The following is a 19,086-nucleotide window of genomic DNA, read 5'->3' on the forward strand; positions in this document are numbered from 1 at the left end:
GGAGGCTTACATGGTGGGCCTTCCACACTTGGAGACCAAAAGTAACCACATAAGATGGTCTGAACATAAAAATTCCTAACTAAAAGCAGATCACAGTAGTTAGTCACATCCTAGGCCTGTAGCTCCCTTGACAGAGGTCAATCTTTACTTTAATTGAGCCTGTCTATCATCTTCTTGCATCTAAGATAGTATACCTTTGAAATGTCAGAATAACCTCCTCATCCATACCCCTAAGGGCACACCACAGACAGCAGAGCAGGAGACCAGAGAACCCCTCATTGTTATCTTGCTCCCTGAAAAACATCTGTGTGCTGTTATTAACTATCCTGTACCCACCAATGTGAAAGATGCGTCTCCCCACTTTACTTTTTATTCAGTCCCAGAGATTTCTCCACTTTGCTTTTTTTCTCCTGCCCTCTTAACCTACCACCAATGGATTTCATGTAACCCTCTGAAAGTCTCCTTTTATTCTAGTGTATAATATAAGCTGCAAAACTGCCATTCTTCCTTGCAATTGTCCTCAGTTTGGCTCAAATAAACTCATAAAAATTCTCTTTCAGTTTGGAAGTTTCTTACTTCGCCACTACCAAGCATATCTGCATCACCAGCTGGGTGTAGTATAATTTAGTTCTGATGCTACCTGAAGTTAGCATCAGAGCTCAAAGATTGTCTCAGTCAGACAAGACATCCTGCCCCCTCACTTCCAATGTAAGTCACAAGTCCAGGTTGTTAACTGTGTTTCTGACTGACAAGCTATAAATTGGAGGGTTCCTGCAGCCCCCACTCAGGTTCAATTAATTTGTTAGTGGTTCAGAGAACTCAGGAAAAGTTTACTTACTCAGTTAGCTATGTATTATAAAAGAATGTAACTCAGGAATAGCCATATGGAAGAAATGCATAGGGCAAGGTATGTGGGAAGGGGCTCTGAGCTTCCATGCTCTATTCAGGCATACCACCACCCTCAACCCCACCCTGTGTTCACCAATCCAAGAGCTGTCGAAACCTCATAGTTCAGGGGCTTTTATGGAGGCTTAATTATGTTGACATGATCGATTAAATCATTCGTTTAACCTCCAGCCCCTCTCCCCTCTACCTGTGGGGATGGGGGGAGGAGGCTGAAAGTTTCAACACAAATCACATGGTTGGTTCCCCTGGCAACCAGCTCCCATCCTTGGGGGGGGGGGGGTCCAAAACTCACCTCATTAAACTCTGGAGTGGTTGAAACAGGTTCATTATGAATAACAAAAGACACCCATTTCACCTTTATGGCTCTGAAGCTATTTCAGGAACTGGAAACAAAACTAAATATTGTAATAAAAGATGTCCCTATAAGTCTTATACAGGAAATAACAAGGGTTTCAGGAGCTATGTGCCAGGAAGAGGGACAAAGATCAAATATATATTTCTTATTATAAACCACAATATCACAACAGTAAATAGCATCTTCTCTATTACGGGGTCTCAGTCAACTAACTGTATGTCGTCCTCTTAAATGTGGGCAGACTTGTGGCTCTTGATTGTCCTTATGTACACTTAAAGGAATCTGAATACATGTGGTTCAGGAAAAAGCATTTATTTGACACCTTTACAAAAATATTTAGGCACATAATTTTCATGTTCATGTCACCTGATTTACAGATCTCAATCCTCAGTACCTCTTAAAAACACTAAAATGGTCACTTGGTAAATAGAATCTATATTGAAAAAATACTGTGATAGGCCAACATTTGAAGACACAAATCAGTTGATGAGCATGATAAAAAACATTTATGAACAAAATAAGCTCTAAAAACATTTTTGTGAGAAAATAAATCTAACCAGTAGATTTATTTTTAAAAATATTTTCAAAAAAGAAAATTTAAAAAAACACCCACCTTAGAATGTCTCCTCATACCACAATGAAGTGGCATCATAACGCCAAGAACTAGAAGACAGGTGTGGAAAACAGTGATGGTACCAAGAGGCTCACGAACACCCACTGGGATGCACAGCATGTCGTCAATGCATTTAACATTCAGAGAAGGGAAGAAGGAATCAACGGCCTGCACAGGAGCTACATTAAGATGGCAAACTGGAAGAGTTTTAACTGAATCGCCATTCTGAAGTGTAATTATCTTCCTCTAAGATAAAGTAAATTTTTCTTTTTTTTTTTTTTTTGAAATTTACTATCAAAATGAGACAGCACTACGGCCACACCACCCTGAATGTGCCTGATCTCGTCTGATCTTGGAAGCTAAGCAGGGTCGGGCCTGGTTAGTACTTGGAGGGGAGACCACATAGGAATACAAGGTTGCTATAGGCATTAAAAAAAAAAGTGACAGTAATTTCTTTTTAAAGACAGATGGAAGCACCTGCATCACACAATGGCCACAATTATATTCAGTATGTATTTAAAAAACAAAACAAAACAAAACAACAACAACAAAAAATATGAATAGAAACTGCTATTTAAGCATTCTGGAAGCAAAATACAGGGTCACATTTTTCAAGAAACACGCCATTGCCCAAGCCGCTAGCATTTAAGGAGCACAAATTAAGAATCTTGTTTTGCCTACAGTCTTATCATAAAATAAGAGTAACAAAATCTGCCAAGTGCCTAATATGTACTAGGCATTGTGCTAAGTAGTTTCATGTTCATTGTCTCATTTATTCTGATTATTTTTTCCTCGATGAAAAAGTCAATTACAGCTTTATTTATAAGGAGGAACCAATTATACAAAGTTATGGGGAAGCAAGAATTTGTGCAGTAGAAGGAGGAGCGACTCAGGCTATTCACGGAATTCTAGCAGCCTGGCAGATCTCACAGCTAAAAGACTAGTAGGAGTTATAAAAGTCCTCTTAAGTTATCTAAAAAATGTTTCAGCTCCTTGGGTGGGTGCCCCTAATCAGTGATACTGATAACTGCAGCCAACTCACAAATCACTGACTCTTTTCATCTGCTTCTTCCTCTCAGTATCTGGCTAATTATGTGTTACATACAGCCAGAACCATGTCTTTCACGGCCCAGTTTTCTCAGAGCTTCATGCTGTGTATTGTTTTGACAGAATTTCAAATCCACTTGTTTATGACAAAATATGAAGTTGTTTTAAGAGTAAAGTTACTTTGATATAAAAGCCAAGTAAGATATGTCATGACATCATCATCTTATCTGTTGTCCTTGATGAGCACTCAGCAGCTCAGATGCTGAGGGGTGCCCCTTGGGGTTTATTGATAAAAAGAACATCTGAAGGAGCAACTATGGCAAACAGATATTTAGACCACAGTCTAAGTGATTGTGAAGAAAATTTATGAGGACTATTGGAGAGTGTTCGTCTGGGCAAGGCAACCCTTTGTTGATCTGAACAGTTCTGAAGACCTTTGGGGCATTCAGCTCCTGCCATGGTAATGGCAGCCCTTTTACCGGCAGAGGTGAAGGCCTGCAGCACCCCTCAGACGAGGATGTCTTGTCCACCAACACCAGGGCCTGGCTCCCTAGCAGTAACCTCTAGCAACAGGGATTTTTGTTCTTTTTTTTGTGCTGGCAGCTGGAAGTCAGCTCTCTGTTGGTTAAGTTGTCTTTCCCAAGAGCCAACCTGGTAGAAAAGGTACACCTCAACTAAATTTGGACTTTTTCTTTCGTTTTCCCTTGCATGGAACATTAGTGTAATTAAGCTATCATTGCTCTGGAGTGTGTTATTTTGCTATTGGCTTATAAAGAAACATTATCCTGTATACCATTGGCTTATGAAATTATTAATTCTTGCAGTGCATGTATTAAGTAGAATGCTGGCAAAACAATCTCAGTCTCTAAGCATAATTTTGTCACCAAAAACAAAACACATCATGCCAGACATAAAATAGCTGCTCAGTAAATCTTTGCTCATTGAATGACGCCATTATAACAAGAACAAAGGTAGGCCCAAAATTCTAGCTACTATTCCAAACTAATCAAATGTGAAACTCTATTATTCTTTCTATGAAGATCTTTTATCAGCTTAACTGACCTGAACTTCTCGTGGATTCTTGATACAACAGGACTATGGAAAACTTGTAAAAACACTTTTTTTTTTTTTAACCCACGTGCAAGTTGGATTCTACAATTGACTGACTCATAAAGTCAATAGCCATATAAGGTAATTAAAAATCACTTGACATATCGACAACGTAAAGCCTGGCCAATCTGAGTTATTCGAATCAGTCTGGCACTGACTAAAAGCAGACTGGCCGAAGAGGACTTCATAGTCACTAACTCAAAAAGGGGAGCCAGTAGTCACAAAAATTGGCTTTCAGAATTCTCATTATAGCTCATCTGTCTCATAGGGTAAATTAAGGGTTTAATTCGATACCGCTTTTTTTTTCCTTCCTGGGAGGTAGTTAATAGGTTAAAGATTTTTTTTACCTTGTAAAATATCAACCTTGGGGTAAAAATCCAGACATTCTGGGCAATGCTAGAGTACCAGGTAAATCTCTAGTGTACCATGTAACCAAGCCTGCACATAATTGAAACAAACTCCAAAAATGATTGCCAGTTTATTCAATCTCCAACTTCCCCAGGCTGCTTTCTCTTATCTTTAAAGGTTGGTGGCAGTTGAAGGGGGCATCCAGGAATCAGTACATGAACAGGGCAGAGGCTCTAAGATGTTCTATTGTTTCTGGTCAGTCAGAAAGTTCAGCACAGGCTAGGGGCCCTGAGGTCATGTGCATGTAATGAAACAATAACTATGCATAATTTCCTCAAATAAACCTGGAGAGATGACAGATCTTCAAGGGAACCTGACCTCCAAGACGCAGTCCACCACCTGGTTAAGGTTCTAGGTCAATATCTCTAAGCACATGCAAAGGCCTTTCATGACAAGAAATTCTACAACGCAAATTATTTCTCATGATAGAGTTCCTTCCTTCGTGTGGCTAATAGAAGGAACAAAACTGCCAAAATTAGTTCTCACAATGCTTTTCCACTGTACCCAATAAAAGTAGGCAGTGGCAGGCAACAGTCACAGCCAGAAGTGCGTATCAACTGAGGCCAGCCTGGAGGTTAGATAAAAATTCTGGCATATAGAGTGACCCATTACTCCCCCTGATTTGCAAAGCCTATTCCTCTGACTCCAAATTCAATCAACCATTTGCCTCCTTGAAAGAGTTCCAGCTAACTCAGCTAGCATCCCTGTTTCCTCACACCCTCAGAGGATGGCAGCATGGTTCAATGGAAAAAACATAAATTTTCACTTATTAGCAAATCTCCTACTTTCTTTGGATCTTGTTTTCTCTGATAAAACAGGCATAATAAGAGCTATTTTACACAAAGTACTGTCCTATTCTCTGTTTTTTCCTCAGATTAGATGATACTGGAAACAAGTGAGCCTTAGAACCTCTTACATGGAGCTTGTAACTTAGAAGTTGGCCATGAGGCTAATTTTAGACACCCGGCACCACTGGTAAGGCTTTAATAAAGGCAAACCAAAATAAGGGAAAAACATAAATATGAAAATGACTTCAATATAATTCTTCTTCAAAAATAAAATTAAAACCTACCAGGTCCCCTGTTGAGGCACCAAAATACTAACTGTTTAGGTCAAAAGAGCCCAGTGGATTCAAAATCCAATGAAATTGAAGGTAGTGTGTGTACCAGTGCAAAGGTGCCCAGCCTCTTGCAAGCTCGCTGCACAACGGGCCCGGGCAAACACCCATCCCCAAAGTCAATGGATGTCTCTGAGCCAGGTCACAGGACTTAGAGTTAATACTCCGCCCCACCCAAAGAGACAATGCCCATTCACAGCTGCTCTGCCAGGATGCAGCACTGCTCTTGAGAGAAGCTGGTATGCTCATTAAGTTAGCCAAGGGACATGGGATGTAGGTGATGGCTCTCACACTGACACTGCCAGAGAAAGACCAAGCCTTGACAATAGAGAAATATCTAACCAAGCTTTCCCCTCAAAGTAGTGTATTCAGAAATGTTAAGAGCTACTCATATTGATTCAAAGAAAAGTAAAAAGAGTAGCAACTAAACCCAGAAGAGAAGAGAAATAGCTGGTGGTCACCTTGCCTACCTGCCATTTTCACAAGAGAAGGACTGAGCTGCCTGGTTTACGAAATATAGCTCTTCAATATGCAGCCCTTGATCTCACATTTTAGCATGTGGTTTCATACTGCTGTGGGATGGGTAGGGCAGGTGCTCCTAACCCCATTTATAGATTTGCAGTTTCTGAGAACTAAAAATTAAGTCCTGTGACTTGTTCATACTCACAACATCTTCTGAATGTATCAACAGAGCTAAATTCTCTATCACGCCCTTTGGCACTATAGAAGAAAATAGTTTATTCAATTACTTCCAAAAACATCTCTGCCTCACCAGCACTTAGCACAATGCCTGGCACATATTACGTACTCAATATATTTTAGTTGAATAAATAAATTAGACAGATGAAAAAATGAGTAAAAGGCCTACTTCCTCCATCCCTTCGTTATCCCCATCCTATATAACAAAGAGGGAACAGCATATTTTCAAGGACTGTGCTCTGCTCATCCCATGAATCCTCAAGAAAGCCAACATGGAAAGCAATACACTTCAAAGGCTCACAGATTTTTTTAGTGCCAAAGTTGTCATCTTTGGCAAATGCAGTAATATAGCTTTATGAAAAAATGTAATCATTAAGAAATATAATTCAAAGAAAAGAAATTTCAGATACTTGGCTGCATTTCCAGTAGAAGGCAGGCTAAAACTGCCTCCAGATGCAGCAACGATTTGAATGAAGGAGCTCCAGTTGGAGGACTTTATATATGCAGCTCTCAGGGTCACTTGGAAATCAAACTATGAAATAAAATATTTTCAAAACACTGAGGTTTCAACTGTTGGCACAGAAGAAAAATAAATTAAAAAGCCCGGTGCATTTTACAGTCTCATATAAATTAATTCAAATGGCATATTTAAGAGTCAATTGTAAGTTTCATAAAATTTTAAAAGGCAGCAATCAATCATCCGATTGTGTAAGTGCAAAGGAATGGTATTTTCTCCATAATCAAGACACCTCAGTATCTGTATAAGAATCACCAGTGTTCAGAGTTGATCAAAAACTTGGGCCTATGTCATCAAAGCAATCCTCTGGTCATACTGCTCCTTTCCCCTTAATGTCCAATTTACTACTGGCCTCCGACTGTTTGCTCAGCTGCTCTTCAGAGAAAGTGATGTAGGAATACACCAGGCTCCCAGCAATGCTGCAAAATAGAAAACCACCATCAGGCAGGCAGGAAGGAAAGGCGAATGTAACGGGGGCTGATCTGAGAGGTGGAGCTACTTTTATAAATCAACAGTCCATGAAACTAAAACAGATATTGCATTTTTATCTACGAAACTAGAGACACTCCCTTATCTATCATGTTATTATCCACTGTTGTTGATACTTTGGGAAAATTTTGCATATACTAGGCAGCAGGAGTGCCAATTTAATACAATCTTCATGGAAGATGATTTGTTGAAATCAAAAACCTTAGAATTCTACTCATCCTTTGACCTAGCAATCTATTTCATTGACAAATTGTGTATACCTCCACAGACTTATCAACAAAGTGTTTACCACAAAATTTATAATAGCAGAAAATTAGATAAAGGGTAAATGTCCCAAAGTGGGAAATTAAATAAATTTATACAATACTACCATGCATCCACTAAAATAAGATAAAAACAGGGAATGACATCTTAAATGAAAAAATAATCTCATAACACCTAATATCATTTTATTTAAATAAACATGAATATGTACATCAATATGCATCAGAAGGAGCACAAGAATATTAAGAAAGGTTACATCTGGAAGGTGAGATTACAGGTGATTTCTTTTTTATTTATATTTTCTGCATTTTCAAAAATAACCGTTCAAGACAAAAAAATGTTATTTTTAATAAAAATGAAAATCATCACAATTAATAAGTAAACGTGTAGACCCTGGGAAATTCAGAGCTGGTTTCTCTCTGACTAGAATCAAGTTCATAGTGGAGAACCTATTATTAGAGACCTAAGCCTCTGAGTTTGTTGCTGGTACCCCTCATTTGCCTCACACCTACCACCAGGAGGTTCACTCTCTTGGAACAGTAATTACTCTTGTCTATTCTCTGTGGGAACCTCAAACCCACCTGGGATACACAGCTTCCTGCCTTAATCACTAAATGGAACGTAAGGTGGAGGAGCTCAAAAAGCCAATACTCTAGACTGCCCTGACATGCTCATCCACTGATCCTGCCACCCATGACTCCCTTGGGTTTCCAGCTGGCAACCTGGCCTGGGCTCTTTCAGATGTCGCCACACTGGGTTTGGTCCCTACCTTCTGCTTGACCATTTGACTCATAATGGGCTTTGGCATCCCAGCTCCAGCCCCAGACCACCTAGCTACAGGAGAGTGAGGGATGCCTAGCTCCTACAAATAAGGAATTGAGATCAGGCATTGACAGAACTCATCAAATTGTGACCATTTATTAAAGTCTACTATGTGTCAAGTATTTTACATACATCTTCTGCTATTGCAATATTCCTGCAAGGTACAATAAATATCCTTGCAAGGTCCTCATTTATAGATGAAGAAACTGAATCCCAGAGTCATAACTTGCTCAGGGTCACAAAGCATCCTAATGACAGACCAGAATAAAACAGCTCAGTCTGATTTTCTGTACTGGAATGGCTTCGTCTGTTATGGCCCCTACTCCATTTGCTGTTACAGTTGCCTGTCCTTATTTTGTCCCCATCAGCCTACAAATTTCCCTAGGACTTACTGTTAGCTCTCCAGAGTCCCATGCACAGGCCTGGCACTTTGTAGCAACACACTAAACAACTGCTGAACTGGGAATCCATTACGGCCCCATTCAAAGAAAGGAGCCTCATTAACTCAATCCTTGTGTCTGCATTCACAGCTTTGTCTTCTTCACCTGGTAGCTTTATTCTATTTCTTTTTATTATTTTTATTTTTATTATTTTTTATTATTTTTATTTTTTGTAATTTGATCTTTCTGACTCTTCTGGAAACTTTTCTTACTGTTTTAGTGCATCAAGGAGATGATTTTTCCTGGTAGCTGGGCTGGGATCCAAAGAGATAGCTTACAGTAGCCTTCCTGACTGAAGCTAAAAATTCTTTAAGGTTCACATGTATATCTACATGATAGTCAATTTCCCTTTATCTCAAAATCCCACCCCACCTCATACAAAAGTGGCAGGACTGCTCCTCCTGTCATCCTATCCTCCTCTAGAATCCCCCTCCCATGACAATTTAAAACATAACGATGCTCCCCTTCATTTTTCTGTCAAGACAATCTTTGGTGCTTATATTAAGCAGATTTCATCTTGATAGAAATCCAGTAACGCAGGATAGAAGACAAGGAATGCCCCAGAATTTATTCTAGGCTTGGTCCTTACGATGATCTTACTATAGCTGCTGTAATGAAAAAACATGGACTCTGGGGTTAGGTCTTGGTTCAAATCTTAAATATAATGCTCACGCTGTGCCCCTGGGCAAATTTATTAATTTCTTTGCAATTCTATTACTGTATTAAGAATAATACATATCTAGCCTAGTTTGAGGATTGAGATAACATACGTAAAGAACCAGGTTCTAATCCTGGCACATAGTAAGCAATCAGGAAATCTTTATTCCCTTTTCCCCACATCTCTGTCAGCTCTGATAGTTACCAACCAGAGGTGAGAGGCATTGTCAACAAAAGGTAGAGTAGCATAATAAGATTTAGGCTGATGTAAGAGGGTACACTTGCCACATACCCAGAGCAAAATCAAAACACAGAGACTACTGTTCTAAACTTTGGAAATAAAGAACACACACTTTCAGATCCTTACAAGTTCCAACAGGAGGTAATACAAGATTTTTCATCTCATCTTTAACCCTGACTTGATCATTATCAATATTTAAGTTTTCAGAAATAGCCATTTCTGAATCACCTGAAGAGAACTAAATATTCATTGATAAGAATATTATATGCCAAGCAGTAGTGAGTCAATGATGTGGAAAGGAAAACACAGTTGGTCCTTGAACAATGCAAGAGTTAGGGGTGCTGATTCCCCCCACCTCCTGCCCCCAAACACACATAGTTGAAAATCTGCACATAACTTTCTGACTCACCAAAAACTTAATAGCCTGTTGACCGACAGCCTTACTGATAACATAGTCGATCAACACATATTCTGTATGTTATATGTATTATGCACTGTATTCTTACAATAATGTAAGCTAGAGAAAAGAACATTAGGAAACTCATAAGGAAAACACATTTATACCACTGTAGATATTTACTGAAAAAAATCTGCAGATAAGTGGACCTACACAGTTCAAACCCATGCTATTCAAGGGTCAACTGTAAATCCCTTCCTAGCAGCTTTGGGGATGCAGGGAAACTGGGAGGAGGGGAAGAAGAGGAAGGAGAAATATGGGGAAAGCCAGATTTGAGGAGGGTGAAGAGAACCTGTATCTAAATTTTTATACATAACTACCAAATGATTCTGAACCACGGTCTTCTACTACTTCAAAAAAAAAAGAATGTCTCATTAACCTCCTGGCTCTATAAACATTTGCATCAAAGTTGACGACTTCTGGCACTTTGGAATTGGTATTTATATATTCAACCATTCTAAGTATTCATTTTTTAAAATCTTGAGCAATTCTCCATCTGCCTAATATTAAGATCATAGTACTATTACCTATTAATTCACTGAGGCCTGTTGTGGCAGACACAGCCAGGAGATAAATAAGAAAAAGACAAAGCTACAGTGCCCTGCAGGCAGGGGTCTAGTTAGAATCCTGCAAGACTGACTGGAAAGTGCTGAATGGTGCCACTTCATCTGCTGCGATCCACTTCTGATCTTCCAAAGCAAACACAATCCACCTCTCTCAGACATACAGCCAGGCATATATTTACCAGACGCAGACAATTAGATAGCCTTTTTACAAACGCATTCTAAAAATGCCTTCAAGAAGCAATTTCGTGGCCAGGGAACAAGAGCCCTATTGTCCAGGTTGTCTCCATTTCTTCTTGTGCTGATGTGTTTGTTCATGTGTCTAGCCAGGTAACTCTGCTTCTTAGATTAGACCCTACCTTCTATATTCTACATGTAAAATGTCAATGCACTTCAAAACCTATGAAGCAAGACAGTTTAACTTTTCGGCTATTTCCTAACACACATACTTCCTGCCACATGATTTAAGCTGGGCCTCTGGGTACATTCTTCCCACAGTGACCAGGGACACCCCATCTTAACTCCCTAAACGGTAGCTGCCGGGGAACCTTTTTCATCTTTCTCAACAGCCAAACAAAGCAGAGCTGTGTTGCCTCTGTATTTATCACCATCCAGAGCATTCCAATCTGAATAGAGAGAAACACAGAGGTGACACAGGGTTGATTAATGGATTCTTGACATTTACAAAGCTCTGTGATATGGGACAAGTTACTTAACCTCTCAAAACCTTAGTTACCTCATATGTAAAAGGAGGTTGGAATACCACTCTTGTAGAATTGAAGCGAGAATTAAATTATATACTGTAACTAATTATATAATAGGACAATATATTGCTTCAAAAGGTTAATTAGCAGACAGTAGATATTCAATAGGAATAAAAGTCAAAATGCCAAGGCACACCAGGGGCTAATGCTGTTGAAAAGCAAGAAGAAGAAAAGAGTTTAGGTAGTTGCTGCTTTTCCTCATCTTCATGGCTGTACATCTATCCAACCAGAAAATCAAACAGTCCTAAGTCTAGTAAGCCCTCCCTGTTTTTGGTCATCCTAAGTAGGCCTTAAAATTGTATTGTGAATACAATTCTACTATCTGTAGTTTATTAGTAACTCTTAGAGTGTTTTCCTAGCTAGGTATTTAGTCTTCCTCACATTCGGGCACCAACCTGTTTTTCCAGTACTACCCTTGTAAAATCTCTCTTACTCTAATCATACTGGAGTTAATCGCTGCTCATCTTTTCCAGCGCCCATCTAACATCTACATTTCCAGCTCCACGCTTTTGCTCATGTAGTACTCAATGATTGGAATATCTACTCTTCTCCTTTCTGCTTTTCTAAATCCTACCTACTGGTCAAGGCCACACCTAGGTACCCTTTCCTCTATGTAGTCTCCCAAGCAACTCTCTGTAATTTTAGTTATTGAGACTACTACAACTTTTATTACTGATGCCAGTCCGGATAGCTACTTCGTGATACCTGAGTGTTAATAGCTGCTGAAAGCTCTTTTGAGAGAATGTATAAAAAAGTGGCTCATTACTGCTATTATTAATGCCATATAAATGCTTGTTATTATAAATGCTATATGATTCTTATATAAATGAAAGTCATTACCATTAACATACTCATTTCACACTTTACCTCCTCCTTCAGTTTAATTTCAACACAGTGGCCAAAGTAATCCTATTACAACTAAATCAGATCACGTCACTCCTCTACTCAATATCCTCCAACATCTGTAGTCCCTAATGTGCCCCTCCACCTTACCTCATTTCATTCACTTCACTCCCACCACACTGGCCTCTTTGTTGTTCCCTGAACACACCAGACACACTACCAATTCTGCGCCTTTTCACTGTCTCTTCCCTCCATATATATCAATGTGACTCATTCTCTCCAGTTTCTAGGTCTTCACAGAAAATGTAACCTTCTAAGTAAGTGCCCCTACCCCCAATACTCCATATGCCCCCTTCTCTGCTTTATTTTTCTCCAGTACTATTTATTGCAGCTAACATTTACCACCAGCAAATAGTTCTCTCATTTATTTATCTCTTCATTTATTTTCTATATCCTCTACAAGGAGGAAAACTCTACAAAAGGTAAGGGTTTTGATGAGTTTTTACAACAGCTCTATCTCCACTGCCTAAAACAATGTTTGGTAGCTGGCACTATACACTTGTTTATGAATAAATGAATCTTCCCAGCTAGATAACAAATTTTCTAAAGATAAATATTAGTCTATAGCTTTACATGCACTAAACAGTCGCTTCCTTTAATATATATAAAGAAAAGGTTCAACAATTTTGATTCTCGCTCTGCCTGCAAAGGGAGACAGAATAAAGACAAATCAGTGGTAAGGCAGGAAGTAAGCAAAGAAACTCTGGAAATGTTCAAAACAAAGAGGCGCCATTTAAATCTCTTATCCTATGTGCTCTCATAGGGCTAAATCGTGGGGCATAATTTTTATAGTCAGATTAGGGTTAGAATCTCAGTTCTGCGTCTTACTATGGTAGCTGTGTGATCGTGACTAAGTTATTTTACCTCTCTCTCAATTTCGTTATCATGTAAACTAGGGGATGATTAAATGAAATGATACTATAAGATGGCCATCATCTACTAGGTAATCGACAAACAAAATCTCTCATTGTCTTCCCAGATATTTATTTATGTTCTTTCTATACTAAGGTAAGTGTTGGTCTGTGCACATACTTTAAAAATACTGAAGTCACAGAAGTCTGGCCAGGATGAGAACCATTTTATCTACCTAGGAGTTTTAGAATAACCTAAATGGTATAGATACTTTTGAAAAAAGCTTAGAAATTTCCTATGAGCATACACTTACTATACACCCCAAGAATTCTACTCCTCAGTATTTACCCCAAGTAAAATAAAAACTTCTGTCCATATACAAACTTCTAAGCAGATGTTTAACTAGCTAACACGAAACAGCTAAAAACTGGAAACTACCCAAATGTCTTTCAACTGATAAATGGATAAAAAAAAAAAAACTGTGATATATCTATAATGGAATACTACTCAGCAATAAAAAGGTACAAACTAGTGACATATGCAACATAAAATCTAAAATGCAACATAGAATCTCAAATGCAATATGTTAAGTGAAAAAAGTCAACCCAAAAGCTACATATTATGTATCATTATATGACATTCTGGACATTATATGGATAGAAAACAGATACTCATCAGGGGCAGAGGGTAGGGGAAGAGGTTCAATGTAAAGGGACATGGGGAGATTTGTGGGGGGGGGGTATACAACTGTTTCATATCTTGAATGTGGTATGGTAATTACATGACTGTATGCATTTTTCAAAATTTGTAAAACTACACTAAGAGGGATAAATTTTATTATTATTTTTTTTTAATGGAAGAAAAAGGTCTACAGCCATGTTATCCTGAACAAGCCTGATCTCCTCTGATCTCATGCTAAGTAGGGTCAGGCCTGGTTAGTACTTGGATGGGAGACCACTCAGGAAGACCAGGTGCTGCAGGCGTAAAAAATAAGGGATTGTAAGCTGACAAGGTCCTTGCCATCTGTGAGTCAACCCAAGGGTTGCCTCACCTAAAAAAGTAAATGAATGAATGAATGAAAAGAATCAAAGATAAAGGTGAGTTCCAGAGATTCTAAGAACTCTGACCTGAGCAGTTATGAGGATGATGATGTCATTGTCTGGAAAGGCTACATATTCAGGTCAAAGCCCCAGACGAGAGCCCAGGCACTAACAGAAGTACAGAGGCATGCTCTGTCGCCACCCTTCGCCATTCATTCTCTACTCTCTCTGTACTTTTTTGGGCCTGGCCACTGAAAAAGACATTTAGGGGAGCTGGAGACAACCAGCCTCTCAACAAGAGCCCTACCAAAAAAAATGTCTCCTTAAATCATAGAATCAAATTTGGATGGAATGGAGAAGCTACCAATGCAAACCTCTACTTCCTGCACTTGAACTGTACCAGAGAGAGGGCTTTTTAAACTTTTCTTAAAATGATAAAGGACTAGGAAGGATGGAGAGGAGCTAGATGTATCTGGGTTTAATTAGAGACTACTTTGAAATACAGTTCAATTAGTGATTTCCTTCAAAGTGTAGTCAGCCAGGGATGGAATGATACCATTCCCAAAGTAAAATCTAGTAAGTAGCCACTTAAAGTTTTTTATTTACGTTAAAAAAAAAAAAAACAGAAGAACTGTGTACAACCTATGAGTCTGCTTATTAACTAGTGGAAGAGAAGAAAATGTAAGCAATAAAACTATTTTTCATTTTACAAAGAAAATGAAAAAAATTATACAATATATATTTTCTTTTACTAAAGTTGGCAAGTACACTATAATGAAAATAGTATTTGAATAGGTCACCTGGATTTTAATTCCAATGCTGCAAATAATTTAAATGCTGAGTGGCTGACTAAATACATCACATATTCTCCCTAGCTTTGTAATAAAACATGGATTAAAGAAATACAGCATGTGAAATTTATTACAATAAAATGTGAAAGCAATTAGAAATTATTAAAAATACTACATAAGAACATCAAGTACCAACGATGTCCTCATATTCCATCAACTTTGCTAGCAAAATGGTACTGTTTAACCAGAACTATAATACGCTACCTGACACAAAAAGAAAGCAGAATAAGAGGGTTTATGAGCATTAAGATGTTGGATTTGACATATATTAAGCTGACATAAGTTGTGAAATTTCAACATACTCAGACGCTTAATTTTTTTTGTAATAGCCTGCAATGTGAAAAAAGATACCTAACTTTTTTACATAGTATTATAAAGAGATTTGAACTGTAGAGATCTGAAAATGCAAACAGAAGCTTTTACTTCATTTTGGCTATCGGGTTAATTATTTGAAGGGGACAAAAAACAAAGGCATCTCTGATTAGGTCTCTATCGTGTCATAATGATTCTTTATTCCAGATCTTTAGAAATGAATGAAACTCAGGCCACATTCAAAATCAGAACTGGTTCACCATGTTGCTCCTTTAAATCTTGGCGCTTCTCACAAATATGAATGAAAGAAACAGATATTTACTAAGCACAGATTTCAAACAGTGAATTAGGTACTTTACACTTATTAGATTATTTCATTCTAACAACTTTAAAGATATACTTTCATTCTCAACACATAAGAAAACTGAAGCTCAGAAAAGATAAACAACTAACTCAGTTACACAGGTGGCAAGCATCAGAACTGCAACTACAAACAAGGTCTGAGACTCAACTACTCACTCATCTTCTATAGGATGCAATCCTTAGGTGTACGTGTTTATACTCACCCTTCCACAAACTCCTACCCCAACAAATAACAAATGATTTTTCCTCTAAAAGATAAACAACAATAGTGGCAAACAGAGATCAAAGGGGCAACAATGAATTATTAACCTATTAATAATATCAGTGTTAAATTCTCATATTGATCCATAAGGAAGGTAGACTAAGTATTTATATTTGAAGAAATAAAAGCTCGGAGAGGTTATATAATTTGCTGCACATTAAAAAGATGATACTAATACCATATTCTAATAGAGAGCTATGTTTCATCAATCCATATAGAATTCATCAAGCAAATATTTATTAAGCAACTACTGGGCATTCTAGGAGCCTTGGAAACTTGAATGATCAATATAGACAAAGATGCCTACCCTCACAGAAATTATATTCTAGCAGAGGCGATAGAAAATAGGCAATAAATATAAATAAAATTATATGGTGATTTAGAGAGAGATAAGTGCTCTGGAAAAGATAAATAAAAAAGCAGAATAAGAGGGTTTATGAGCATCAGAAATGGAAAAGGAGGCTCCAATTTTAAATAAGGTAGTCAAGGAAGACTTGCAGTTGAGCAAAAATACATAGGCGTAAAAGACTTAGCCATGCAAGTATTTGGCAATATAGTGTTCCAGGTCGAGGAAACGTCCTATCCCAAAGCCCTACAGTGAAGAGTATGCCCAGAATTCTAAAGGAATGGCAAATAGATCTGTGTGGATGGGGTGGCTGAGAGAGAAGCGAAGCAGGAGCTGAAACTGAAGAGGTAAAAAGGAGTCAGATCTTGTAGGGCTTTGTCAGGAATTTGGGACATGGACAGACACGGGGTGGGTGTGCAGGGTAAATATAAGAGTGACGTGTTCTGACTTACTTTTTACAAGGAACACAATGTCTACTCAGATGAGAATTGCCTGGGGGTGTTGGGGTGAGAATGAGTCAAACCAAGGACAAGTATAGAAGACAAGGCAGCAGCAAGGGACGTTGTTGGCTTAGATTATGATGGAAGCAATGCAGATGGTGAGAAGTGGTCCTTTTATGGATATATTCTGAAAGAAGAGCCAACAGAATTTGTTAACACATTGGATGTTGTGTATACGATTAAAGAGTCAAGATGACTCCAAGGTTTCTGAACTGAAAGTCTAGAGGGTTGAAGTCTCCATCAACTGAGATGCGAGGCTTTAGCTGGAACAGACTTGGAAGGAAATAAAAGAAGTTTAGTTTTGGACATGTCAGCTAGAGATGTCAAGTGGGCTGTTAGACATACAAGACTGAGTTCAGGACAGCAGTCTCCCCAAACACAAATTTGAGAATTTTTAAGCATATAAATAGTATTTAAAACCATGAGATTCAAAATTCTTGAGCTGAAAAAGATCTTTCATACAACCCATCCTCATCATCGATGGAGATAAATAAAGTCTAAAGAAATACAGAGATACGTCCAAGGTCAAACATATATAAAGCATTTCTAACAGAGCTGATACTCTCTAACCTTGAATTTTCTTGAGAATAGTATACTGCCATCTAGCAAAATAAAGGACTATTCTTTGAAGGCTAAGTAAAAGAAGTTCAACTTCCAGAAAAGATTCTCCAAATATTGTGCACAAAATATAAAACCATTTTCAACCTCTTTCTTAAAAAGCATTACACCTAAAGATATTAAATATACAGTACACTGCAGGTATTCCATAAACGTCTGTTTAATAAATAAACAAATTTGCCATTAAATAGCCCAACCTTACTGTGACACAGTTTGAGTATCTAAATCCCACTTGTCAAAGTGATTATATTTAAATACTTTTACTTACCTGATATTTAAGCCAATGAAGTTTGTCCACGTGAAAATATAATCTCCACCAAAGACCATTCCAATATAAGTTATTAATATATTCTACAAAAAACGGCAATACACTGTTAGATAGGTTTAACTGAGCTTTTTCAGTATTCATATTAACTCATCCGCGCTATGACCCAAATACCTATCCTTAAAATACAAAAACATATAAGCAGTAAACAACAAAGACCCACCAATTCTAAAATGAATGTAGCATGAGCAAGAACACTAATAAGGAAACCATAACATTAGCCTCTTCCCAATCTATCTCTCTAGAAACTAAATGCTTTCACTAAGATTGAAAAGTACTAACAAGATTTATCAAACTTTCTCTGCCCTATGGTCTGGGATGACATTATAAATCTAAGTAGAGAAACAGTGCTGTTACTAGGGGTAGAAAACACTCAGGTACATTCAGCAAGCTTAGAAAAGAATACTTTTTCTTCCCATTAAAATAACTGTTGACTTGTGAGGGGAGAGTGAAAAAGGAAATTCTGCTTACATACAAAAATTTTTCTTTTTTGAAAAAAATAAAGGAGATGGTTGGGAGTTTACCAACATAAAGAGAGTTCTTAGAATACTAGTCTTAAAAAAACACCTGGGAGGTCATCTAAAAGTAGCATACCTAAAATCACCTCTCCCAACTACCAAAAAATTCCCAGGGGTAAACATCTCGTATTTGTCTGGCTCCTCTTTAATATTCTCAGACTGCAAAGGTGAAATAAAATCTTCCAGAGTCTAAACTATTATTCAGTTCTTCCCTAAACTCCCTATTAAAACTTCCACAGATGGTAAATGTCACAAATATTTTTATTTTTAGTACCTGGGCTTTCCTAGATCAGGCCTATGAAGCAGCAAGTCAAGTGCCCTAGTGTTTCAAAAACAAACTTCAAAATTGTATTTATAATGAGTACCCTTTGAGCATTCCATATTACATCATCCTCTTTCAAGCCTAAAGATAGAACAAGTTACCTTAGAGCAGATCTTTTTATTATTTGAGTGGGAAAGATAAAAAGAAATAACAGGTCATAGGAGGTAACTTGGGAAAATGTGTAACAGACCCTCTCTTGGAAAACAGATCAAGGAGGAGATAGATAAATCTGCATAAACCGCCCAAAGAACTTCAGAAAGGGAAAGGAGAGAGAATCCAACCCTATTGCATAAAACCAACCAGAAGTTAGAAAAATATAAGTATATATTAGGGCATTCTAACCAAGGTTTGTTATCAGGAAAAGACACCAAAGCCCTCAAAGCAGAACTAACCAGGAAGCACAGA

The 19,086-nt window shown here is 37.9% G+C and overlaps 1 protein-coding gene and 1 pseudogene across 1 annotated transcript in view; one reads left to right on the plus strand and one right to left on the minus strand.

Annotated features, from left to right (window-relative positions):
* Nucleotides 1-2,182: 2,182 nt before the first annotated feature.
* On the plus strand, nucleotides 2,183-2,302 carry LOC118604603 (annotated as a pseudogene).
* A 4,452-nt stretch (nucleotides 2,303-6,754) lies between these two features.
* The window catches only part of SLC35D1 (solute carrier family 35 member D1), a 44,019-nt gene continuing 31,687 nt past the window's right edge, over nucleotides 6,755-19,086 (minus strand). Inside the window, exons 11-12 of the mRNA XM_016120871.2 lie at nucleotides 17,785-17,867; nucleotides 6,755-7,191 (exon numbers count right to left, since the gene is read on the minus strand). Of these exons, the coding sequence (XP_015976357.1) occupies nucleotides 7,083-7,191; nucleotides 17,785-17,867 (192 nt within the window). The 3' untranslated portion in view covers nucleotides 6,755-7,082. The remainder of the gene's footprint in view (nucleotides 7,192-17,784; nucleotides 17,868-19,086) is intronic.

The sequence above is a fragment of the Rousettus aegyptiacus genome, unplaced genomic scaffold (genome assembly GCF_014176215.1).
Source record: "Rousettus aegyptiacus isolate mRouAeg1 unplaced genomic scaffold, mRouAeg1.p scaffold_m13_p_1, whole genome shotgun sequence".
NCBI lineage: Eukaryota > Metazoa > Chordata > Mammalia > Chiroptera > Pteropodidae > Rousettus > Rousettus aegyptiacus.